The sequence below is a fragment of the Adiantum capillus-veneris genome, chromosome 27, assembly GCF_014529385.1.
Source record: "Adiantum capillus-veneris isolate H3 chromosome 27, ASM1452938v2, whole genome shotgun sequence".
NCBI lineage: Eukaryota > Viridiplantae > Streptophyta > Polypodiopsida > Polypodiales > Pteridaceae > Adiantum > Adiantum capillus-veneris.
Window position 1 is genome coordinate 117,922,471 of NC_140957.1, and position 27,283 is coordinate 117,949,753.

A 27,283-nucleotide genomic window follows, 5' to 3' on the forward strand; every position below is an offset into this window, starting at 1 on the left:
TACTCTCATACACATGATGATCTGCTACCTTGTACGGATTCACACTATCACTACAGGGGGGATTTGTAGACATGTAGTAGTGTTAGTGTGTATACACGCTTCACCAGGGGCACTTTTCTCCCTCTGGGTTTTTCCCCCCGGACATCCGGTGTGAAAGGACACCTTATCTCTTAGGGTTTCATATAAGCTTTGTAGCTCTGAGTTTGTATACATTATTATTCTAATACAGAGAGACAGACTACATAGATCTCGTACACAAGCTCTGTGTCTTCTCCTTCTCCATCTTCTTCCTACTCTGAGTTGCTGTCTTCCTTCTGTTTTCTGTTTCATCATCTTCAACATTTATTGTAGAATCAAGCTGCATATACCTTGTGACGTGAAGAGATGTCGATGCGTCTTAGCACCCCATAACACAATGCTCTCCTCGAACTCTGCTTCAGTCAACTTTGAAGGACCTTCTATATTGATCTTCAAAAATGCATCCAAGGATTGTAACTCCATACTATTTCACAATTTCATCTTCATCCTTGTCCGTGCGCTAAATCCTCTCTCACATATAGCATTAGATGAGCATTGCACTAAAACAATCTGACAAACAATCAAAATATTAGGATATGAGTCTCTCCATGTTGCATTGCAAACGATTACAGCTGCAACATCGGGAAGACTAAAACGTACCCAACTAATAGCAGCCTGTTGCTGGAAACTACAAACTCATTGATAAAATCATCCTCATTGATCAAAGCGACATAAATTATAATCTCTAAAGACTTCATTTTACCATAAAAGAAAGCTATTTCTTTTACCTCTGACTTACCATAATCTCGTAGAGCTTTTTCTGATACTGAATGTTGTGCTGGAACCAAATTACCCAAAATGAAATTGTTAGCAAACCGTTCTTGAAGAGAGGTGATAACCTTCTTCGAAAAAGAAACCTGAAACTTTAAAGCATGCATTAGATCCATGCCAAAGATATCTCTCTCTATTTCAATGTCAAAAAACTTTTTGCCATGACTAGCTCCTCGCAAGTAAAACAAAAAACCTTTATCTGGTCCGTACTCTCGCAAAAACGTATTACCACTTGCACAAGAATAAGTTCATTCTCATCAACATTAGGAGGATCAATGTAATACTCCTAAATCAAATTGATCTCTTTTTGAATGATCGCAAACACAGTAGTAACATCAACAAATGGTTTTTGAAATAGCTTTCTGACTATACACATACCTTTCAGAATGTCTGCTAAGAAAAAAAGACAATAAATGTTTTCAAACTTAGGAAGATCAGCATAAAGAGTTGGAGCTTTTTCTTTTGTCTCCAATAGAATGGCATCAAGGGAAGAACATACCTTGCCTATTGCGGATGCATGACTTAGCCACCTAATATCAAATGTGTGCTCTAATCTCAAGTTGGGGCACGCCAAGTCCTTTTGAGTAATCCTTAACTCGTCAAGCCTCTTGTTAGAGTGATTAAAATGTGTAGCAATCGATGTAACAAGCTTATCTAATGTTATTGCAATCGCAAAATTCTTTGTAACAGAAGACACATCCAAAGTTGTCCTATGAGCAACACAATGAATAGATGTTAGAAATGGATTCACATGTTTTTTAAAAAGCGTTGAAACACCATTCTCTGACCTTGTCATGGTTGAACACCCATCAGATCCAAAAGCAATTAGCTTTGAAAGATCAAAATCATTTTTTTTCAGCTCATCAAGAACGACATTAAAGATAGACCTGGCAGTTCCATCAGTAACACGAACTATGCCATAAAAGCTATAGGTGGGAATGCATTCATCAATGAGGTAGGACAAATAGATAATTAAGTGTCCATGCTTACTAATATCATTAGACTAACCAATCAAGACATCGAAGAAAGGGCTTCGAGACACTTTTTTCAAAGTGGAATTCATGAGACACTTATCAATACTATAAACCATCTCCACACAAGCTTTATCGGCATTGTACAAGGATGTGGAATATGGCACTCGACAATCTTGCAAAAGAGAAATCATATTAGTAAATCCAAAAAATGCATAATATTTCTTTGCCATATCATAGGCAACCCTAAAGAGAGTAAAGAGAGCCTTGTCTTTGAAGTTCTCTGCCCTCTTCATGCTATTTTGAATGATTTCCTCTCCTCCTAAGAGAAAATCATCCATTGCATTCACATGACATTCAGTTCGGCAATAAGCTTTCAAGTTACTAACTTTGAAATTAACTAAACCATCTCTTGAATAGGCACTATGATGATGAGGGCATTTTAAACAAAACTTACAATACAATTTAGCTTCGTCTTCATTGTATACCAGCCAATCAAACTTTTGTAGCCAATCATCTTGAAAAGCAGCACTCACCTCAATCCTTCTTTCCAATTCTAGCCTATCTGCTAATGACAATGAAGAATTTCATGAGTAGAAACTGTCTTTCATAAGCTAGATGGATCTCCTTTCATTTTCTTGGAGTTTATCTTAGAAGGTTCAAGCCCTACCCATCGAAGAAGCGTACCTCGTCGTTTCTTATTACCTTTTCCACCCCCTTGATTACCCTTTTCGACATCATTTAAGTCCATTTAAAATAGGCTATAATAACCATATCAACACAAAAAAATAGTTTAGGTTGACAAACGCCTAGCTAGATCTTTGAGCATGAGGATTTTCAACCGCATTAAAGTAATATGTGAAAGCAAGAAACAAAACCAGGGACATGTTTAGCAAATTTACCAGCTCAAGAATCAAGGTTGGACTGCTCTCTTGTTGTCTTCTCTTTGAATCTTGGAAAGGTAGTCCGTAATGCGCACGATGTCTCTCTTGGATCTCCTGAGCCCTGCCTGCCCCTAGGGCTGTATGACGTACCGCGGGCGCATACACACCCTTCTACCAGTAATTGTACCCTATGGGATGTCCTTGTCCAATGACAATAAATAGAACTTTGAAATTTGAAGCCTCTGAGTCTTTTCTTTTCCAAAGCAGCAGCAAAGTTGCAAGCCTTGGAAGTTCAAACTTCAAACTTTTGAAGGCTCAAGTTTCAGTGGTCCGTGGTCACTGCAGCGTGCGCATCACAACTTACAAGGCGGATGCAGCGGCCAGCCTACGCAGCACAAGGCGGATGCAACAAACACTGGACAGCTTGCGCAAGTGCCAGCACAAGGCTCTGAGTCTCTGACGGTTGAGCTCAGGGCAGAATCAGAATTAGGCCCCAGGGTTCGAAGTTCGACTGCGACAGTCGTCGCAGAGTCTGCAGGGTACTGTTATGCGCGCGCGAGAGAGAGAGACATCAAGAAAGTCTAGCCGCAAGCGCTTGATAATCGAGTGAAAAGGCAGCTTTAGGGTACACCTATCGTACCTATCACAAATTCACCCCTTATTTGTCTTGAGTTCGAAATTCGAATTCTCCATTTTGAACTTCGAAGGCAATCGTGAATATTATACATTATATATATATATATATAAAATGAAAGCCTCTTCAACATAGAGAGAGCTTAACTTTTTCCCTTTGGAACTAAAATGAAGAGGCCTAGATCCTTTTAGGCTAAAATTTGAGAAAATTCCCCGAACCTCCTCCCTTGACTTTGAGTCGGCCTCGTGGCAATTTGAGGAGGCTTTGGATAGGAGAACATATCTTTTCCCGAGCCCTGGCTGCAAGCGCTCGATAATCGAGTGAACATGCAGCTTTAGGGTACGCATATCGTACCTATCACAAATTCGCTCATCATTGGGTCTTGAGTTCGAAATTCGAATTCTCGCTTTTGAACTTCGAAGGCAATCGTGAATATTATACATTTTATATATATATATATATATATATATATATATATATATATATATATATATATATATATATATATATAGAGAGAGAGAGAGAGAGAGAGAGAGAGAGAGTGTGTTTAACTTTTTCCCTTTGGAACTAAAATGAAGAGGCCTAGAGCCTTTTAGGCTAAAATTTGAGAAAATTCCCTGAACCTCCTCCCTTGACTTTGAGTCAGCCCTGTGGCAATTCGAGGAGGCTTTGGATAAGCGAACATATCTTTTCCCGAACCGTGGCCACAAGCGCTCGATAATCGAGTGAAAAGGCAGCTTTAGAGTACGCATATCGTACCTATCACACATTCACCCCTCATTGGGTCTTGAGTTCGAAATTCAAATTCTCCCTTTTGAACTTCGAAGGCAATCGTGAATATTATACATTATATATATATATATATATCCCTTGACTTTGAGTTGGCCCCGTGGCAATTTTAAGAGGCTTTGTATAAAGCGAACATATCTTTTCCCACCTAGATGGATTGGCCCTCCTTCCATCCAACCCCTTATTTAAGCCCCCCCCCCCCCCCCTTCCCTTGTGCCATCCGTTATAGGACTAACCTTGTCCTTGTACTTCTTATTCTTGTTTCTCTCTCTCTCTCTCTCTCTCTCTCTCTCTCTCTCTCTCTCTCTCTTGCGTGATTATTTGACACGCCTTGTGTCAGGTGGGATCAATGGTCCCTATTAATTGGGGGCAACGAGATTGGTTTTGCACCATCCGATGGCGGATTAATCCCCAAGTGATCACAATCAAAGTGAACCCCAAGGAAACTCAATGTGAACATTAAGTGATCCTCGTGTGATTCCCAATTGAGATGTGATCACCTTGTGAACCCACCTATTCCAAAGTGATCAGTGTGTGACCCCAACCATTTCAAAGTGATCTCCAAGTGAACACCATACGATCCTCACCCCGTCACTTTTGCTATATTATTATTTTTACATTTCTCACCCCGATTTCAAGTGGCGTGTAATAGCTTAATGGGAGAGACGTTGTCTCTGGTGTGGGAGTTGGTGGGTTCAAGTCGCGGGGGCAGACCGAACTGGTATCTTTTTATTCTTGGGAATAAACGAACGGCCCACATCGTTTAGAGATCATCGACAGTCGATCCCACCAGACAAGGGGGTGTCACAAATAGTTATGAAGCCCCCCCCCCCCCCCAAGTTGATGATGAGCTCTTTAATGATCCCACGATATTGCTGTTCAAAAGAAACACTAAATGTCACTACAGGATTCGAACAAGCGACTCAAGGATGTGGCCCTGTAGGGCGCCTAAACAGAGCCCTGGCAAAGTGCATGGCCGGGTGGAGAGGATGAAATCTCTTCTCGCAACTCCTCTCTCAGTGTTCCTGCACACTTCAGTGTCCGGGCAACGAGTGCAAAGTAGTCAATGCGGAAAACTTTGGTATGTGCACCGTTTTCCCGCCAGACATTGTACGAGCAGCGCTTTACTCGCCCACAGGCAGCCTCTGCCCACCAATCATTTGGTAGAGCAGGAGTTTTCCGAGCTTAACTTGAAGCCTCTCTCTGAACAGGTAAGCCATATGTATTTGAAAGAGCATGAGAAGGAATCCCTTTGGTATGTTGGGACATGTCGAAGTGACAGAGTGTATGATGCCGGCATCTTTTGAAAGAGAGCATGAAAGCACTTCCTTTTGAATGTTTTACTTGTTGGAGTGTATTGAGAAGATGCTGTTTCCTTTGGTTTAGCTCAAATACTCGCAATCTTCCTTATGGGGTGGTTCTCTGTTGTAGGCTGGGAAAATGCGAATAAGGCAGCATGTCAACCCACTAAGGGCAGAACATATGGTAATGTGATGCTGCAGTTTACATATTATATTATGCTGGCTTTTTGTGCCCTGCATGCAAGGCAGCTATATATTTTGGCTGGTTAATCAGGAGCAGCATTCGTTCAGTCTCCTTGAAACTCTAAAGGAATCTATTATATTACTGATGATTTGTCTTCTACCGCAGTTGTGAGGACTGCTTGGAGAATCTGTTTGTAGTATTATGTTCTTAGTGGACTGTTGACCCCAGTGCACATAGCAGCTCTGTAAAATAGAGTACTTTGTATCATGGGTTTTTATGCCATTGCATCATTTGTTTTGTAACTACTGAGCTCATCGGCGGCTGTACCGTTCTTATACACCAGAGAAATAGACATATTATTCTAGACTTTTTTCCATGATTCAGGTACCTGTATCACCACCAAATTGGGACGATGTCTTTTTAGATCCATCTCTGCCATTAACAGTAGACATTGGCAGTGGTATGATTCAACTTCAAAGCTAGGAAAAGCTGATTTGCTATTTTCTCTGCTGTTTACATTGTTGGGATGCCTTATTTTTCTTCTCTTGCAGGGAGTGGCAGATTCATCATGATGTTGGCAAGGCAGAACCTGAACTCCTGCAATTATTTGGGATTAGAGATTCGCCATCAGGCAAGGTGGCTTGTTTGATAGAAAACTGGGCTCAAGTGGTGGTTGTTTAGCCTAGCTTATTTTTCCCCTTATTCTTGTATTTCTCCATGACTCCATGCAGTTGGTCTCTCGTGCAAACCGCTGGGCGACTGAACTTGAGCTGAATAATCTGTAAGATTGCTGCCTTTCTTGAGATTCTCCACGTGTCTAACTCTCATACATACACGTGCATGTACACATTCTGTTCGTAGTTTTAGGAAAAACACGTGTGTGTGCATGTGTGCACACACTCACCACTCACACACATTGAAATCTTTTTGTACGTTAAGAACAGATGGTGAATCACAATGGAAGACACTTCAACTTGAAGAGAGAGAGAGAGAGAGAGAGAGAGAGAGAGAGAGAGAGAGAGAGAGAGAGAGAGAGAGAGAGAGAGAGAGAGAGAGAGAGAGAGAGAGACCAAACACGAGACTCAAGAAGAGAGAGTTCCTTCCCTAGAAGTGTTGGCCCTCAAGATGAGCGCCCCGGTATTTCTTTTATATTGCAAAAGATGGCCAATACAAGTTGCTGTCACAAGTGCTCAAGGCCTTCTTGATCTTCACAAGTGCTGTTTAGACCCTTGGTCGTCTTCACAAGTGCTCTGAGAGAGAGGTCGCCCAAAAAGTGCTAATCAATTTTTTCTCTTCACATGCCCTTGAAGGAATTTCTATAAAGATACTGGCTTAGCCTTTTGAGTGCCTTTGACTTGACTTTTCAATTGTCCGACCTCTGGCTTTTCATTTTTTCAAACTTTATCTTTTCATTTGTCTAACCTTTGGCTTTTTATATGTCCAACCTTTGGCTCTCCACTTGTCTGACCTTGGCTTTTCATTTATTTGACCTTGAGCTTTTCATTTGTTTGATCTTTGGCTTTTCAATTATCCAATCCCTTGGCTTATAAAAAGAAGAATGCCCCACTTTAAGGGCCGATTTGTGCTATGCGCCTCACTTTTAGGGTAACATACCCCTTGTTGAGAAATAGTAATCGTCCTCGATTACATTTGCAAAATAAAGCAATGTCACAGGCACATCTAACCTATCTCTATGTCCAAGCGGACAAACTGAACCTACTTCTAGGGTTTACGTAGCCCAGGAAGTGTTCTGGCACCTTTGATAGCCTGTACGCAGGATGTGCATTTTGAGGCACTTAGAGTAGCTGCATATCCTCTGATTGCACAACGCATGACCACTAGCATCATTATCAGTACCTAGCATAAGCATTTTTAACGCAAGAACTCATTTTTCCAAACTGCGCGTGAACCACTCTTTGTAGGCATTTTATTAATAAGCGACTTTTCATTTACCCTTGTTGGAATGTAGGTAGGACAAATGGCTAAAGGATCTATATAAGGAACCCATGGGGTGCCACTATAAGCAGAAGACAGAAGACGAGAACCTGAGGAGCACAGAGCAAGCAGTGCCCCGCAGTGCCAGATTCTCCAGCGTTTTCTAAGTAGGATCCCTAGTCTTTTGGACATCAGCATTTTCAGCCAGTAGCGTTTTTGTTCATCCTTGGCGTATCACCATAGTACCTTAGCAGATAAGCCCCGTCTCGTCGTGGTTAGCTTCCCCATCGCGACAGAACCAGCGTTTTCAGTTTTTATCCCACATTCTGTCATGCGCACATCCAACCCTATGTGCATGTGGACAAGCTGTACCTACTCTAGGGTTTAAACTTTAGGTAGCCTAGGAAGCGTTCTAGCACCTTTGTGAGCTTGTACGCAAGCCGTGCATGTCCATGCACTTAGAGTAGCTGCATACCCTTTGATTGCACAAACCATCAGTACCTAGCATGAGCATTTTCCATCACAGGAACCCAGTTTTGCAACTGCATGTGAACCACCTCTTACTTGGCATTCATTTAATAATAAGTGGCCTTATTATTTCCAAATTGTAGGGGCTGAAATAAGGCCTGCTCGACCCAACATTCTGGAGGCTATATATGTGGCCAAGGGGCGGTAGAAGAAGCCAAATCACCCAGAGCTGCAAACAGTAGCAGGTAGCACCTGCAGAACCCGCATGACCTGCAGCCACGGGCGTATTCTCAGCAACAAAACCAACGTTTTTGCCATGTGAATCAGCGTTTTCAAGATCAGTCCTTAGCCTCGTCGAACTTGCAGCACCTGTAGGCTGTAGCAGATCCTCTCCGCATTGATCCTCACATCAGCCAGTGTTTCCAGATCAGCCTACATCAGCCAGAGTTTTCTAGATTCAGCCCCATCAATTAGCGTTTTCAAGTCAGCTAGAGATCAGCCAGTGATCTCTAGTTCCCAACCCTTGCAGGCCTTGGCAGTAGCAGACTAGCCTTTGCCTCGTAGCCGTAGCAGACTACTTGTAGTAGTTTCAGCATTCTCATAGTTTCAGCCTAGTAGCATCGTCGTCGTCGTCTACATCGTTGTCGTCAAGTACCACAACATCTAGAAGCATTGTACCAGACCTTTTGCAATCTAAAGCAAATACCTCTCTAGCAATAGAGAGGGGGGCCCTTGGAGGGGGGTTTGGGACCCCATCTGGTATCGTCTCTTCTCTCTCTCTCTTGTTTTGGTCATTGCACATTCTCTCACCAAGTCAAGGAATGCTCTCCCTTCCCGCTAAGTAAAAGGAACCTTGAGCACTCACTGATCACTCATCCTGAGCCATACACCATCATTCACTTCGGTTGCACATTACATTGGTATCAGAGCTCTTTGGCACTGTTCGGTATTATCACTCAAGGAAAGAATCACAAGAACCACATGATTTTTTTTGCTTCTTGTGGTCGCACGTAACCCAAGACCACTAAGGCGTGTTGATCCCTAATCTGTGTTTTTGAAGAGTGCCAGGTAGCCCTAGAAAGAAGGGCTTGTCCAGCCTCCCCTCGTTCCTCTTTTCCACTCATTGAGAGCGGACCTTGCACTTTGTGACATGCCAATGGACGTGAGGTGGGAAAAAGCAACTTGGTGTGAGCGCAAGGCTGCTAAGGGGTGCACCTGCAGGACGGAGTTGAGCTTCGGTAAGAGTAAAGCCTTCTTACGCAAATTGGAAGCCAAGAACCCTGAGTACTCAAGAGCCCCAAGAAACCCCGAGTACTCAAGGACCCCAAGAACCTTGAGTACTCAAGAACCTCAAGAACCTCGAGTACTCAAGAACCCCAAGGACCCCGGGTACCCAAGTACTCAAGAACCCAAAGTACCCAAGACCTCAGTGCATGGTCATCACCCGAAGCGGAATGGATACTTTGTGTGAAGGTGATGTGTAAGGTGCAGCGGATGTGAATGTTGAACTTTGCTCAAGATGAGTGCTCCGAATTGTGCTCAAGATTCCTTTTACTTACGGAAGGGAGAGCCTTCCGTTCCTTTAGTGAGAGAGTGCAAATGATCACAAACAAAGTGGATAAACACTGGGAATGAAGGTTCTGAGACTGAGAGATAGAGAGAGAAAAATATGACACCAGAATGTTGTCAAACCCTCCTCCGAAGGCCCCACTCTCTATGGCGAGAGCACAAATCTCTACAATGCAATGGTCTTGCCGACGATGAGGACGGCGACGAGACGGGCTGAAATCTAAAAACGCTAAGGGCTGAAATCTGCAAATCTTGTATCTGCTGAATTCTGACTCTGTGTCGGTGATGACGATGCGACGACGACGCGTTGAAAACGCAGATGCTGAAATCTGCGTTTTCCGGGCTGAAACTGCAAACTTTGGCTGATCTGACCGTGCGACGAGGATTTGCTGCGGGAAGGTGAGAACTGCGAGGTTTGGGGGCTGCGGTGCGGAGTTTAAGGGCTGAAAACTGAAAACGTTGATGCAATGGGCTGATTTGACATCCGGAATCTGTAAAACGCCGAGGCTGATCTGCAACCAAAAACGCTAGGGGATCTGTGTGGCAAAACGCTGGTCCTGTTTGCAAATTGCAAAAACGCTAAGCCTAAATGCTGGGATCTGCTAACGCCAGGGCTGGAGTCTGCAAAACGTTGGCTGATCTGGGAAGAACCAAAACGCCAGGTTGTCTTGTGGCTGAAAATGCTGAGTATCTTGCCGGTTCTTGCTGAGAAGGTGCATTGCCAGTTGGTTGCTGGAACTCTACTGCCTCTTCTCCAAAAAGTGCCAGCGTTAGGTTTCTTATATAGTCACTTGGCCAAATTGCCCTACCCAATTTCCCAACAAAGTCACTTAAAATAATAAGTGAAAAATGGCTAAAATAGGGAAAATAGATTTTCTGCATTGTAAAATGCTCCCGATGGGTTCTGACTGTAAATTAATGATCATGTTGTGTGCAACTAGAGGATATGCATCTACTCTTAAGTGTCTGGACATGCACGGTCGGCAAACTGACTCACAAAAGTGCCTGAACACTTCTTAAGCTAACTAAACTGAAATGAACCCTTGTCATGAAGTAGCTTGTCCACGTACACATAGGGTTTGGTTTTCCTGTCACTCTTCAAAAACACGATTAGGAATCGACTCGCCCAAGTGGACTTGGGTTACGTGTGACCGCAACAAGCAAAAAAAAATATGTGGTTCTTTCCTTGAGTGATACAGAACACTGCCAAATGTTTTATACCAATGTAAGGTGCAGCGGATGTGAATGTTGAACTTTGCTCAAGATGAGTGCTCCGAACTGTGCTCAAGGTTCCTTTTACTTGCGGTAGGGAGAGCCTTCCGTTCCTTTAGTGAGAGAGTGCAAATGATCACAAACAAAGTGGATAAACACTGTGAATGAAGGTGTTGAGACTAACCGATAGAGAGAGAAGAATACGACACCAGATTGTTGTCAAACTCTCCTCCGAAGGTCCCACTCTCTATGGCGAGAGCGATCTACTATTGATTGCACAAATCTCTACAATGCAATGGTGTTGCCGATGATGTCGACGACAATGAGGACGGCGACAAGATGGGCTTAAATCTGAAAACGCTAAGGGCTGAAATCTGCAAATCTTGTATCCGCTGAATTTTGGCTGATCTGACCGTGCGGCGAGGATCTTCTGCGGAAAGGTGAGAACTACGAGGTTTGGGGGCTACGGTGCGGAGTCCAAGGGCCGAAAACTGAAAACACTGATGCAATGGGCTGATCTAACGTCAGGAATCTGCAAAATGCCGAGGCTTATCTGCAACCAAAAACGCCAGGGGATCTATGTGGCAAAACGTTGGTCTTGTCTGCAAACTGCAAAAACGCTAAGCGTGAATTCTGGGATCTGCTAACGCTAGGGCTGGAGTCTGGAAAATGTTGGCTGATCTGGGAAGAACCAAAATGCGAGGTTGTCTTGTGGCTGAAAACGCTGAGTATCCTGCCGGTTCTTGCTGAGAAGGTGCACTACTAGTTGCTGGAACTCTGCTGCCTCTTCTCGAGAAAGTGCTAGCGCTAGGTTTCTTATAAAGTCACTTGGCCAAATTGCCCTACCCAATTTCCCAACAAAGTCATTAAAAAATAGTAAGTGAAAAATGGCTAAAATAGGGAAAATAGGTTTTTTGCATTGTAAAATGCTCCCGATGGGTTCTGACTGTAATCTGATGATCATGCTGTGTGCAACCAGAGGATATGCATCTACTCTAAGTGTCTGGACATGCACGGTCCGCGAACAGACTCACAAAAGTACCAGAACACTTCCTAAGCTAACTGAAGTGAACTTAACTGAACCCTTGTCATGAAGTAGCTTGTCCACGTACACATAGGGTTAGATGTGCACGTGACATGATGAGAGTGGAGTTGGAGAAGATGAAGTTTCTACACCAGGAGGATTGATGTGGAGAGGTTCTTAATGGCTGAAAACTGCTGGTCTTTCGGGCTTCATAGGCTGAAAACGTGCTAGTCTTTTTATTGCTGAAAAACGCTATGGAAGGGGGCGACAAAGGCCTGCTGGAAGCGCCCAAGGGCTGAGGTTTGTTGTGGCAAATGCTTGGATAAAAAACGCTAGGGCTGGGACTGTCTGTCAATGGGTACTGAGGCTGAAAACGCCAAATGCTGGGACTGATGGCGATGGTTCTTGCTGATGAAAACGCCAAGGCTGAGGGAGTCTTTGCTGGCGATGCCTGATGAAAAACGCTAGGGGATCTGAGTCCTTGCTTGGAGGAAAAACGCCACCAAGTGAGGTTCTTGCTGAGAAGTTGCCTATTGAGCGATAGTGCTCTTGCTCCCTCTTCTGCCAATTAGTGCTAGTCTAGGTTTGCTTATATAGAAACTTACTCAATTTGCCCTACCTACTTTCCAACAAAAGTCACTTAAAAATAATAAGCGAAAAATGTCAAAAATAGGGAAAATAGGCTAAATGCACTGGAAAATTCCCTTGAAGGATTCTGATGAGAATGCTTATGATCATGCTGTGTGCGACTAGAGGATATGCATCTACCTTAAGTGTCTGGACATGCACGGTCTGCGAACAGACTCATAAAGGTGCCAGATCACTTCTAAGTCTAGACTGACTGGACTGACTGAACCCTTGTCGTGCTGTAGCTTGTCCATGGACACACAGGGTTGGATGTGTCACGTGACATCCCCTCCTTTTCAAAGTGAGGTACTGGTACCGAATTATATGGCGTCGAGGGAGATCGCCAATAGCATCCGGAATCCTGGAAGGGACTCTTCGCCGGCCCACTCTGATGTGTGGGTCGTGCGGTACTTGAACTTCATAAAGGTCTGCAACGCTTGCTTCTTTGGGCCGCGCCGAAAGCGACAAAGTCTTCTGAGGCATCCTTCGATGCTTCAACTTCATCTAGAGTCATGCTTCTTTCTTCTTCAAGAATCTCCATGGCTGAAAATTCCTGAAACCACTTCCAACACAAAAACATGAACATACCTATTTCATGTAAAGTGACTGGAAAAAATCTTGTCTTTCTCAAAGACTGAGCATGCAATGAAGATGAACAAAGAGACGGAGTGCCAAACCGTTCACCACACACACAAACAATGAGATCGACTCTTGTCGTGTTGATCTAAATCAATCAACTGTGGCAAAACACACAATGGAAATGCCCATGCTTGGTGCTCATACTTTCTTGTGCTCTTTCTACAACTGTGTCATGCCAAGGAAGGGACATGGAATGTGACTTCCTTGAATGCATACTTTTCAGCTTTTCATGAACAATCCGCATACATTCGTGCTCATTCATGAGTGAAACGTCTTCAACGTATAATATGTCATGCCTAGGAAAAGGGATCAGATAAAGATGCTGACAAAAATACAGGAATCGCTCACGAATGAAACGCTCGTACAATGCGCGCTGACTAATCATGCGAACACATAATACTTCCTCTGAGGGTTCTTTGGACCTAGGCTCGAGAGCCAAGATCAGTTCTTCCTGAGGGGGTTCTTGGGACCTAGGCTCAAGAGCCAAGATCGGTTCTTCGTGATTAATCGAATCTGCAATTAGGTTAGCTTCACTAGAGAAAGTATCCACTAACACATCATCCTTGGGAACAATCACATCATCTTCATGTAAATCATCATGCTTGTGAGAAATCACATCTTGATCATGCAAATCATCATGCTCGTGAGAAATCATATCTTGATCATGCAAATCATCATGCTTGTCATTGTCATCCAAATCATCATGCTCATCATTATCATTGAAATCATCATGCAAATCATTGTCATTCAAATCATCATGCTTCTCATAATCATGCAAATCTTGTGTGTCATGCTTGGGAGAAGAAGGGAGTGAGAGAGTCTCCGTCTCTCGAATCTCTTGCATCTGTGCCTGCACTCGAGAAAAGAGTTGCAAGAACTCTTTCATGTGTTGGTGGCTCTCTTTTCTTTTCTTGCTTGGTTCTCGCGATCAAATTTGGCTTGACTTTCTTTTTCTTCCAAGTCGTACTTACGCTCTATGGCCTGCCATTTCTTCTTCGTAGGCCCTTCTGTTTGCTTCTCTTTCTGCTTTTCGTGCTTCGCGGTCTAACTTCATGTCCATCACCATCTTGTCGAAAGCCTCCATAGGAGTTAGTGCATTCCTTGTCGTAGATGGGAAAGGGGGAGGGTCGGAAAAACCTCCTGGTGGGGAAAATTCTTCTTCGCCTCTCTGATGCTCATCACCTCCAAGCGAAGTATCCATTCTGCTTTGAGTGATGACCATTCTGAAGTCGTGGGTTCTTGTGGGTTCTTGTGGTCTTGGGTTCTTAAGTTCACTAGGAACTTGGGTTCTTGGGGGTCTTGGTTCTTGGGGTTCTTGAGTTCTTGAGGTTCTTGCGGGTCTTGAAGTTCTTGAGGTTCTTTCGCTTGCAATCTGTGCTAGAGAAGGATCTCTCTTCACCCGAGTTTTGCTCTTGTGTTTTGCGGGCGCACCCCTTGGCGGCCTTGCGCTCACACCAAGGTTGCTTTTTCCCACCTCACGTCGATTGGCCGGCCGCTAAGTGCACGGTCCGCTCTCAATGAGTGAAAAGAGGCACAAGGGGAGGCTGGACAAGCCCTTCTTTCTTGGGTTTCCTGTCACTCTTCAAAAACACGATTAGGAATCTGCACGCCCAAGAGGACTTGGGTTACGTGCGATCGCAACAAGCAAAATTTTTTTTTGTGGTTCTTTCCTTGAGTGATACAGAACACTGCCAAAGCTCTGATACCAATGTAAGGTGCCGCGGAATGAATGTTTGAACTTTGCTCAAGATGAGTGCTCCATAATGTGCTCAAGGTTCCTTTTGTTCTTATGGAAGGGAGAGCCTTCCGTTCTTAATGAGAGAGTGCAATGATCATAACAGAGTGAATGGACACTGTGCGTGCAAGTGTATGAGACTGAGAGATAGAGAGAGAAGAGAAATACGACACCAAGACGTTGTAAAACCCTCCTCCGAAGGCCCCACTCTCGTCGGCGAGAGTGGTCTACTATTGATTGCACAAACTGGTACAAAGTGAATGCATGTGACTGATGCAATTCTAGACTAGGTCGATGTCGACGACGGGGATGGCGAGACCGACGCTATGGCTGAAATCTGCTACTCTTTATCTGCTGGCCCAAAAACGCTATTTCTGAAATCTGAGGCTGAATGGCTGTTGTCCTCAAAAACGCTAATGGCTGCAATGATTTGACACCAAAAACGCTGATGTGGGCGGGTTCTTGATGGCTGAAAACTGCTGGTCTTTATGGCTCCATAGGCTGAAAACCTGCTGGTCTTTTTATGCTGAAAAACGCTATGGAAGGGGGTGACAAAGGCCTGCTGGAAGCGCCCAAGGGCTGAGGTGTGTTGCGGCAAATGCTTGGATAAAAAACGCTAGGGCTGGGACTGTCTGTCGATGGGTACTGATGCTGAAAACGCCAAATGTTGGGACTGATGGCGATGGTTCTTGCTGATGAAAACGCCAAGGCTGAGGGAGTCTTTGTTGGCGATGCTTGATGAAAAACGCTAGGGGATCTGAGTCCTTGCTTGGAGGAAAAACGCCACCAAGTGAGGTTCTTGTTGAGAAGTTGCCTATTGAGCGATGGTGCTCCTGCTGCCTCTTCTGCCAATTAGTGCTAGTGTAGGTTTGCTTATATACAAACTTACTCAATTTGCCCTACCTACTTTCCAACAAAAGTCACTTAAAAATAATAAGTGAAAAATGTCAAAAATAGGCTAAATGCACTCGAAAATCTCCCTGAAGGATTCTGATGGGGATGCTTATGATCATGCTGTGTGCAACCAGAGGATATGCATCTACACTAAGTGTATGGACATGCACGGTCTGCGAACAGACTCACAAAAGTGCCAGATCACTTCTAAATCTAGACTGACTGGACTGACTGAACCCTTGTCGTGCTGTAGCTTGTCCACGGACACATAGGGTTGGATGTGTCACGTGACACTTTTATTGCTCGGATTTCAGTGCGGATTGGCCCGACCATCTTGTGGTGACCCGCCCTTCCTGACTGCAGGTGAAACGCTCGGCCGTCGGCTGTTTCACACTAGCCATTAAATGTGCGGCCATTTGCAACTTCAAAAAGAGGGTCCCGACTCCCAAAAATTAAATAAAAATCAAGGGAAAGAAACCAACAACTAAGGTTTGTGGTTGCCACGTCCTCGTGACATACCCGCCTCTTGAAATGGCAAACGTCCTCGATTGTATGCCATATATATATGCCATCGATGATCTTGTGTTGTTAGCACCCTTTTATCGTCGCATGTATCCGCAAGAAAGGTCATGAAACATAGATACAAATGACTTAATGAGACCTTCATACTTTTGTTATTTCATCTACGATAGAAATGAGCATAATACCTTTAGCATTTATAGAACAATGTCCACGTTTATTGCACTGAATCCATATGTACATTTGATGTGCTAGCTCTATCATTACCCCTCCTTTGAACACGTTGAGTTGGGGCATACGTAGGCTGTAATTCAAAGGCCTCAAGTAGAGTTGCAATACATTTGGTGATTCCAAAAGTTCACACCCTTCTATCCACTTTGCATCCATAGGTGGATAGTTCTTGAACTTCACCAAATAGCGTCGTGCAACTTTTCCATTAACTTTTCTTTCTTTATGTGCCAAAATTTGCTCAGGTACCAAGATCTCATATAGTTCATCGACTTCTGGCTGATCTTCCTGTGTCGTATCTTTTGGCACATCACCCACAAAGGGTCTTAGACGACTCATGTGAAACGCATTATGAATCTTCCAAGTGTCAGGCAATTTCAACCGACAAGCAACATCGCTGATCTTATCAAGTACTTGAAAAGGCCCATAGTAACGCATACTGAGCTTAGGAAACAACCGTTCCTTGCCCTTCATCTTCTTAACCTTGCCTTTTCAAACCTCAATAGAACCCAATCACCAGGTGAAAACAACAGTTCACGTCGGTGACGATGAGCTTTGCCTGAGTCTTCTCCAAGGCAAGCTTAATCTTCTTATACATTTCATCCATGTTCTCAACATATTGATCTGTCTCAAAGATCTTGTCCTTTGTATGCAAAATGGGAGGAACCTTTTTGCCACCTTCAACAATCTCAAAAGGTGCCTTGCTTGTGGACGAATGCACCGTATTATTGTATGCATACTCAAGCATAGGAAAATACTGTTCCCACTTGCCCTTATTATCTGACACACAACACTTCAGCAGATCCAAGACAGTAGAATTAATGATTGTCCATCAGTTTGTGGATGAAATTAGGATGAAGCGTGGTGCCCATGTTTTCAAACAATTCTCTCCAAAACATTCTCGTCATGCGAGGATCACGATCACTGACAATCCGATTGTGGCATAACTTGTACCTAAACACATTGTACATGAACAACCGTGCCATCTAGTCAGATTATATCTTCTTCCTGACAGGAATAAAATGGGCCTTCTTGCTGAACGTGCAAATAATGGTCCATATACCATCATTCCCTGTCGGCGTTCTTAGAAGATCAAAGATAAAATCCATAGCAATGCTTTCCCATGGCTTATTTGGAATAGGGAGTGACTATAATAATCCTGGTGCCTTTTGCCTGTCAAACTTGACCTTTTGGCAAATCACACATGCTCGCACAAAGGCATCCACATCTCTCCTCAAAGTAGGCCAATAAAAGAATGTCTCCATCGTTTTCACTGTTGCATCTATACCAGGATGCCCTGCATACGGTGGGACATGGCTTTCTACCATAACCTTATGTCGCAATGAACTAGTGACACATAGTCTACCATGCATTATCATAAAAGCGTCCTTGAGGAGGTAGTGCTCATGACGTTGCCCATCTGGCAAGTGTTCAAGATCCTTGCAAAATCTTCATCAATAGCATACTGCTCCTTCATGTCATCAAGCTCATGATGATACGGAATTGACACAACTGAAATTTGTGGTTTTCTTGATAACGCATCAGCCACAACATTCTTCTTGTCTTCCACATGCATAATCTAGAAGTGGAACATAGAAAGAATGTTTGCCCATCGCATATGCTTTTTGGATAGCTTTGATTGTGTCAAGAAGTATCTCAAGGTCTGATGATTTGTCTGGACAACCAAATCAACACCTAACAGATAGTGCTTCCAACTAGAAAGCACATGAATCATGGCCAAAAGCTCTTTCTCGTAGATTTGCATAGTCTTTTCAGGCCCTTGCAAGATTTTGCTCTCGTAAGCTACTACCCGACCATCTTGCATTAGCATTGCTCTGATGCTATTACCACACGCGTCACACTGGACCACAAATGACTTTTTGAGATCTGGTAAAACAATCACGGGATTTGAAGTCAACTTTTCCTTTAAGAGACTAAAAGCTGAAATCTCTTTTTGGGTCCATCTGAAAGTGACCTCTTTCTTTTGCAAAGCGTGAAGAGGTGAAGCTATCTTTGCAAAATTCTTGATAAACCTTCTATAGTATGAGCACAATCCCAAGAAGCTTCGGACATCGTGTACATTCTTCAAGTCTGGCATGTCTTAATAGCTTTAACCTTTGCGAGATCCATTCGGACACCATCCTTTGACACTATGTGGCCAAGAAAGTAAGTGGATCTCTTCCAAGAAGAATTCACTTTTCTTAGGATTGACAAGTAATGTGTGACTGCGTAACTCTTCGGACACAATGGTCAAGTGACGCCTATGCTTCTCTTCATTCTTCGAATATATTTTTTCATCGTATTGCGGACATGTAGACTTCACATTGTGAAGTTTTCGTCCGAGTTACAACCAGTTGATATTGTGCTAATTCTTTCTATCTTTTGTGGTGCGTATGCCCTATCAACTACCTCATTTTTGTGCTAATTTTTCCGATTTAATACTTCTTTTAGTGCTAGGCTTCATTATGGCTGAGTCTGCCCTTGATCTCCGGAGTCATGACAGAAACTCAGCACGGTGAACTTTGTGTTGATGTATGCTCATGTGTGTGTGTGCGTGTGGTGTGTGTTGTGTTGGGGAGCATATGTTAGTACCTAGTTCTACACCCACTATTGGGCACTGACGACGTTAGTGGGGATGTCGTGGTATTTGGTCAATACTATGCATGATGGAGCTGATGGTTATATTGTCTTGTGGGTGACTACCATGGGTCTATACCTTGCACTTTTCTTCAAGGGTGAATCTGGGCTTATCCTGGATTCATCTAGGTATATTTTTTCGTCGTATTGCGGACATGAAGACTTCACATTGTGAAGTTTTCGTCCGAGTTACGACCAGTTGATATTGTGCTAATTCTTTCTATCTTTTGTGGTGCGTATGCCCTATCAACTACCTCATTTTTGTGCTAATTTTTCCGATTTAATGCTTCTTTTAGTGCTAGGCTTCATTATGGCTGAGTCTACCCTTGATCTCCGGAGTCATGACAGAAACTCAACAAGGTGAACTTTGTGTTGATGTATGCTCATGTGTGTGTGTGTGCGTGTGGTGTGTGTTGTGTTGGGGAGCATATGTTAGTACCTAGTTCTACACCCACTATTGGGCATTGACGACGTTAGTGGGGATGTCGTGGTATTTAGTCAATACTATGCATGATGGAGCTGATGGTTATATTGTCTTGTGGGTGACTACCATGGGTCTATACCTTGCACTTTTCTTCAAGGGTGAATCTGGGCTTATCCTGGATTCATCTAGGTATATTTTTTCGTCGTATTGCGGACATGCAGACTTCACATTGTGAAGTTTTCGTCCGAGTTACGACCAGTTGATATTGTGCTAATTCTTTCTATCTTTTGTGGTGCGTATGCCCTATCAACTACCTCATTTTTGTGCTAATTTTTCCGATTTAATGCTTCTTTTAGTGCTAGGCTTCATTATGGTTGAGTCTGCCCTTGATCTCCGGAGTCATGACAGAAACTCAGCACGGTGAACTTTGTGTTGATGTATGCTCATGTGTGTGTGTGCGTGTGGTGTGTGTTGTGTTGGGGAGCATATGTTAGTACCTAGTTCTACACCCATTATTGGGCACTGACGACGTTAGTGGGGATGTCGTGGTATTTAGTCAATACTATGCATGATGGAGCTGATGGTTACATTGTCTTGTGGGTGACTACCATGGGTCTATACCTTGCACTTTCCTTCAAGGGTGAATCTGGGCTTATCCTGGATTCATCTAGGTATATATCATGCCATCAAAGAATGTGCCAATAAACTTTTGATGCTGTTGGAATTAGGGTTGTAGAGAAACACACACAGCTTGGAGAAGACGAAAGAAGCTCAAGGCACACAATAGAGAGTATGTTACTTAGTGTGCAATGGAAAGATCGATAGCCCTAGAGTGATGGGCGTATATACAATGCACGAGGGAAAAAACCTCCTAAAGAGGGAAAAAATACCCCGGCGGTCCTAGTGTGTTCACACACATCACTACCACATGTATATGGTAACAAATCCCCCCTGGAGTGATGCGGTGAACGAGAGCTGGCACATGAGTAAAGGGAAGTGCCATGCCCTGAGGACAGGATCAGTCTATAAAGGGGAGTAAGCCCAAAGCTTTGCGGAAAGCTTCAAGCTTCTCACGAGACAATGCCTTTGTGAAAAGATCTGCAAGGTTGTCCTGTGTTGGCACATAAGCCAAGCTGATCTCTCCTGCTGAGAGCCTCTCCCTGACATAGTGGTAATGCACCTCAATGTGCTTTGTGCGAGCATGAAAAACTGGGTTCCTCGCAACTGCCAATGCTACTCTGACTGTCAATGTAGATAGTGTTGGCAGTGTCCTGTCCAACACCCAAATCAGCCATAAGGTGTCTGAGCCATACACACTCAACCGTAGCTGTGAAGACTGCCCTGTACTCAGCCTCACAACTCGAAGTGGCCACAATAGGTTTCTTCTTGCTCAACCATGATATACATGAACTGCCAAGCATGAAACAAAAACCACTTGTGGACACTCGCGTGTCAAAACAACCAGCCCAATCTGAGTCCGAAAAAGCATGTAAGTCTGGCGGCAATGATCCCCCCTTGGGATAAAACAAGCCAAGATGTAAAGTGCCACTAAGGTAGTGGAAAATCCTCTTGATAGCCTGCCAATGCTTAGACCCCGGGCTATGCATAAATCTGCTGACCTGTGAGACTGCAACCTGAATATCTGGCCTCGTGTTGCATACATAAATGAGGCAGCCAACAGCAGTTTGGTAAAGAGTGACATCAGCAGGATCGCCACCATCATGTAGACTCAACTTCAAACCTGTTTCCATGGGAGTGGCGATAGGTTTGCAATCCTCAAGTCCAAACTTACATAGCAATGTCTCTATGTAACTTTTCTGACACAAGGCAATACCGCCATCACACTGCTTAAACTGTATACCCAAGTAATGATGCAACAGCCCCAAATCTTTCATCTTGAAAGTAGCATTCAAATCAGCCTTAAATTCAGCAATATGTCTCTCATTTGGTCCAGTGATCAGCAAATCATCAACATAAAGAACCACGATGAGAAATACATCACCCTCACGCTTTACATACAATGTGCTTTCTGTTGGACTGTTACGAAAGCCTTGTTTGACCAAATGAGTGTCAGCTTTCTCATACCAAGCACGAGGAGATTGCTTCAACCCATACAAAGCCTTGTTACATTTGCACGATTTGTCCTCTTGTCCTTTTATGACAAAACCGCGAGGCTGCGTTACATAAACTTCCTCAAATATGTCACCATTCAAGAAAGCAGTAACAATGTCTGATTGATGTACATCCCAACCAAAATGAGCTGCCAATGCACATAGAAAACGCACAGTAGTCATACGACAAGTGGGAGCAAAAGTCTGTTCATAATCTATGCCTTTTTGCTGTGCATAACCCTTTGCAACAAGTCGAGCCTTATGGCGATCGATCTCACCATCCGGCTTGCGTTTCAACTTGTAAACCTACTTCGTACCAATGGCCTTTTTGCCAGGAGGCAAATCACATAAAGTCAATGTGTCATTTTCTATAAGTGCATCATATTCTGATTGCATGGCAGCCATCCAATTTTCTGAATTCTGTGCTTTATCAAAAGACAGAGGCTCCTCAACATCATGTAAGCTAGACATAGCCAAAGCATAACAATCTGATGCATAAGATGCATGGCGAGAGCCTGAACGAGTACGAATAGACAAAGGTGCATCCGATTTACTGTCACGCAAAGTGTGCACCAGCCATTTTGGCATACCTCTAGCCTGCTCGTTTTCAGCCCTTTCCTCATCAAGTACATCATGTACATCTGCATCAGTAATAGGCTGATCTAAAACATTTTCAGAAACCCCCATAGGCTGTACATTTGCCTCATTGGAACTTACATTCGTATTTCCACCACTGAAAAGAGGCAACAAAGTGTCATAAATGTCCTGTGAGCTTACATTACTGTCTCTAGTACATGACAGCAAGGGCTGAACAGAATCTTCCACAAACACTACATCCCGTGAAACCAGAATACGTTTTGTTTGCGGATGATACAACCTGTAACCTTTGCTTTCAGCACTATAACGAACAAAAATACATTTGACAGCCTTATCATCCAATTTTCTGCGCTCCACTTGTGGCACCAAAGGATATGCCAAACAGCCAAAAAAACGCATGTGCTCAATAGAAGGCTTTCTATCATGCCATGCTTCATATGGAGTAATAGACTGCAAAGCTTTTGTAGGACACCTGTTAAGTACATAAGTGGCACACATAATGGCCTCAAGCCAAAAAGAATGCGGAAAAGCTTGACTTTTGACCATACATCGTGCCATTTCCGTCAGTGACCTGTTTTTCCTCTGAGCAACACCATTTTGCTGAGGTGTATAAGGCACTGTACATTGGTGTTTTATTCCACGACTAGCCAGAAATGCATTAAATTCATGAGACATATACTCCCCCCCTCGATCAGAACGGAGGGTGCCCATAGTACATTTCGAGACATTTTCAGCCATAGCCAGAAATTGTTTGAAGCACATAAAAACTTTGGACTTCGCTTTAAGCGGAAATACCCATGCATGCCTGGAGTAATCATCAATGAAAGTCACGAAGTACAGGTAATTGCCCAAGGACGGAGTTTGCATGGGCCCACAAACATCACTATGCACAAGCTGCAACTTGCATGTGGCCCGAACTGAACCATCCTTTGGAAACTTAGAACGCTGCATCTTACCCAAAATACAGCCTTCATAAACATGCTTGACAGGTGCTTCAAGAGGTGGCAAAGAAGCAACCATATCAGATTTCTGCAAACGCAGCAAACTGGCAAAATTCAGATGACCAAAACGTGCATGCCAAAGTTTTGCATCTGAAATAGCCCTTGAATCTGCAACAGCATTTGCAAAATTTTGTCCACTCTTGTCATACAAAGTGAGCTTATACAACCCACGGCACAAAAGCCCAGATGCAACAATTTCATCACCAAAACTGAGATCATGAACTGTACATCTGTAATCCACAAATTTGACTACAAGTCCAAGTCTAGCAAGTGCGGATACAGACAAGAGATTCTTCTTGATCCTAGGTACATAAAGTGCATCAATAAGTGTGAAGGAACGGCCATTAGCAATAGTGAGCATAATCTTTCCAACTCCCTGAACTGGATAAGAGGCGTTGTTGGCACAAGTGACTGAATTCCCATGAGGGACAGACTCGAGAGAGGTAAACAATTCACGATGTGAGGTAATGTGCTTTGTAGCACCACTGTCGAAATACCACACATGTGAATCTACAGCAACTGACAAGCATGCATCATGGATAGCAGGATTGTAAGTGCACTCTGCACTAAAAGCCCATTCTGTATCAACATCAGCAACACAGTCTCCTTTCACGGAAGACTCAACAATGGCTGCATTTGTAGTGGAACTAGCATTTGCAGTGGAGCCACTCTCTTTCTTCTTAGCCTCTTTGGCCTTGAACTTAGGACACGACTTGATCAAGTGATCATTGGCTTTACAATAATGGCAACGCATCTTCTTTTTGCCTTTATCACCAGAATTGCCGGACGAAGTACTGCCAGCAGAAGCATTAGGAACAGAATTTTTGCCACTCGCAGCAGAACCATAAGAAGTGGCTGCATTACTGTTACCACCCTTTCTTTGAGAAGCAATAAAAGCCTGTTCAACTGCACGTTGCCTAGTCCTGTTTTTTCTAGAAAATGACTCTTGCAACAGCAATGTGCATAATGCATCAAACTTGACAACTTCAAGTTTTCCTTGGGTCATCAGTCTCCAAGTACTAGCAAAAGTCTGGTAGGAATCTGGTAAGGCATCAAGGATAGTCTGCACAAGGGAACTGTCTGAAATGACTTCACCTGCAGAAATAAGCTGCTCATTGATATCCTTGACACTAGCAAGGAAAGTGTCCATATTATCTTCCTCATGCATAATCTTCGACTCCAGCTCTTTACGCAGCAAAGCAATTTTAGCCTCATTGCGGCTTGCATAAAGACTTGCTAAAATATCCCAAGCCTGTTTTGCAGATTTTGCTGAACGGATGTGAGGAACAATGGTGCGCTTCACAGACAACGCAATCAATGCATGAGCCTGCGCATCCTTAACATCCCAACGAGCTTGTTCTGCCGTAGGCAAAACAACTCTAACAGCTGCAATCCTTGCAGCAAGACCTGCAACATCCTCAACATCGCCTACATCATCAGAACCAGGAGGTACATCAATGCCCTGCACAATGTTCCAGACACCCTTTGACACAAGAACATGTTGCATCATATAAGCCCACATAGGGTAGTTGTCCCCATCCAACCCGTCCTCAGCAGCAAACATCTTGAACACATCTGTGTTGTTGTTGTCAGCCATGGTAAATGCTGCACCTGATGTGAAAACCGCTCGAAAATAGGAGAAATGGAGTGGGAACAACCTTTGCTATATAGCACAAACCGTAGAAGACTTTAAGGCACTTGTTATGCAGAAAACGGCACTGCCAGAAATTCTGCACAAAATGACGAAATAGCCTGTGCAGTATTGCCTGTAGTGGAAACGGAGGCCGAAAGGAGCCCAAATCAAAATTCCGAGCAGACCGAGTTCTTAGAGTTCTCCCAAAATATTTGTCGACCTGCGAATGCTTGCCAAAGCTCACTAAAGTCGGAGAAAGTGAGCAGGCGTGTGCTGGAGCAGCTGGCGACTAAGCCCGGGAGGACGTGACCTGCTCTGATACCAATTGTTGGAATTAGTGTTGCAAAGAAACACACACAGCTTGGAGATGACGAAGGAAGCTCAAGGCACACAATAGAGAGTATGTTACTTAGTGTGCAATGGAAAGATCGATAGCCCTAGAGTGATGGGCGTATATACAATGCACGGGGGAAAAAACCTCCTAAAGAGGGAAAAAATGCCCCGGTGGTCCTAGTGTGTTCACACACATCACTACCACATGTATATGGTAACAGATGCAAGCGGAAAATCTGGTCCATTATCCTATTGAACGTAGCAGGAGCATTTATAAGACCAAATGGCATCACTAGGAACTCATAAAGACCAAACTTCGTTCTAAACGCAATCTTGTGCACATTCTTTGGCCTTATACGAATCTAATGGTACCCGCTCTTAAGGTCTATCCTGCTGAAAATTGCAGCACCCTCTAAACGGTCAAGAATATCATCAATTTTTGGAATAGGAAACCTGTTCTTGATGGTATTCTTATTCAATGCACAATAGTCAATACACGTGCGCCAAGAGCCATCCTTCTTCTGCACTAGGAGTACTGGGGAGCAAAAAGGTGAAGAACTAGGTTGAATCAGCTCCTTCTCTAAAAGCTCTTCAACCTGGCCGATAATCTCTTTCTGTTGAGCCGCACTAATCCTGCAGGGAGGTCTATTTGGTGGGCTACACCCTGACGCCAAATCTATTGTATGTTCCTCAGGCCTCTCCGGTGGCAATTGTGACGATAATGAGTGAGAAAAACAGTCATTAAACTCTTGCAAAAATGCTGACCTTTCTTTATCTAACACATATAAATTTTGATTGACAATTCATCACGTGCAAAAATCAAGTACACAAAAAGATGATTCTTAATTACAGAAGTGATAGCCGAAGCAAATACAATAGGGACAGACTCCCCTTTAAACGATGACCAACCCGAAGTGGAAGAAAATGAGGAGACCTTGTTCTAGAACAGATATTGGCACATAAAGAGAGAAAGATTAAGGGTAAAGTGATAAGGCGGTTCTTGCTTAAATTCAAGAACTATCCTACATTGGATGCCAAATGGATAAAGGAGGAGGACCTAGCAGATACTCAGATTGTGAATCTTTACCTTGAAGCATCGGACTAGCATAGTCTATTCTAAATGGAACCCCGAACTCAGCTTGGGCGGAATCTGGTGCAGCGGGTATGCACAAGAGGGGAGTTGCTCCACTCCTTTGTCAACAGATTGCCTCGATTTTTGATACTAAAGTCACTGACGTCTCTTTGAGTTTCAGGGATATTGTGAGCTGACAATATTCTGTTGTATGACTTTATGAACTGGAATTCCCAATAATATGATACTGATTTGTTCTTGACTTGTTTAAGTGCAGGAACTGATAGACAAAATGACTGCAACATTTTGGTCTAAACGATCTCGATAGACATGGTTGCAATAAGGATTAGTGAATCGGGCATCTATGAGGTCCCGAGTGGATCTAGATGCGATTGCTAAATACGTTGCCGATAAATCATGGTTTGAGATCCGAATGAATTTTGAATGTGATTTGTCATGTGATGTCCTCTGATGTCAAGTGATGTCCTATGACATGACTGTCGATTGGTACATGTGCTAGATGTGTTTTTCCTAGTGCGTCGGTACTAACAGTCAGTGTGTGCTAAGACAGTTTATGGCCTCTGTCTGATTTGTAGGCGTAATCGAGGGCGATTACAATGCTTTCAAGAGGGGGGTATGTCACAAACTGGTGACGTGGCTGCCCTGTACACACACACACACGTCCGTAGCAGTGACGTGGCAACATCACCCCCGTAGATTGCGACGCAAATCTCGGAAGGTTGTACGGACAACCACGTGGCAGGCAGTGTACGGAAAAGCAAGATGTATGGCAGTGTTTTTTTTAATGCAGCAGGCTGGAAAATTTCCTAAGCAATAGCTTTTTGGAAGATGCTTTATTTTCCCAAGTTAGCTTGTGAGATGAATTGCTTTATTTTGGGGCAGCTTTTATGGGTAGCTTTTGGGGCTCTGCTTTTGGCATCCCTTGTAAAACCTTTATAAGTGTGGGCAGGGCTCCCACTTCTCAGAGCATCTGGACGCAAAGTCTGACAGTG

The 27,283-nt window shown here is 43.6% G+C and overlaps 1 protein-coding gene and 1 pseudogene across 1 annotated transcript in view; one reads left to right on the plus strand and one right to left on the minus strand.

Annotated features, from left to right (window-relative positions):
- Nucleotides 1–521: 521 nt before the first annotated feature.
- Nucleotides 522–2,571, minus strand: LOC147422632 (uncharacterized; annotated as a pseudogene).
- Nucleotides 2,572–5,018: 2,447 nt separating this feature from the next.
- The window catches only part of LOC147422633 (tRNA (guanine-N-7) methyltransferase), a 46,580-nt gene continuing 24,315 nt past the window's right edge, over nucleotides 5,019–27,283 (plus strand). The window contains exons 1-5 of the mRNA XM_086503472.1: nucleotides 5,019–5,338; nucleotides 5,559–5,612; nucleotides 5,997–6,072; nucleotides 6,164–6,243; nucleotides 6,344–6,393. Coding sequence (XP_086359598.1) covers nucleotides 5,057–5,338; nucleotides 5,559–5,612; nucleotides 5,997–6,072; nucleotides 6,164–6,243; nucleotides 6,344–6,393 — 542 coding nt within the window. The 5' untranslated portion in view covers nucleotides 5,019–5,056. The remainder of the gene's footprint in view (nucleotides 5,339–5,558; nucleotides 5,613–5,996; nucleotides 6,073–6,163; nucleotides 6,244–6,343; nucleotides 6,394–27,283) is intronic.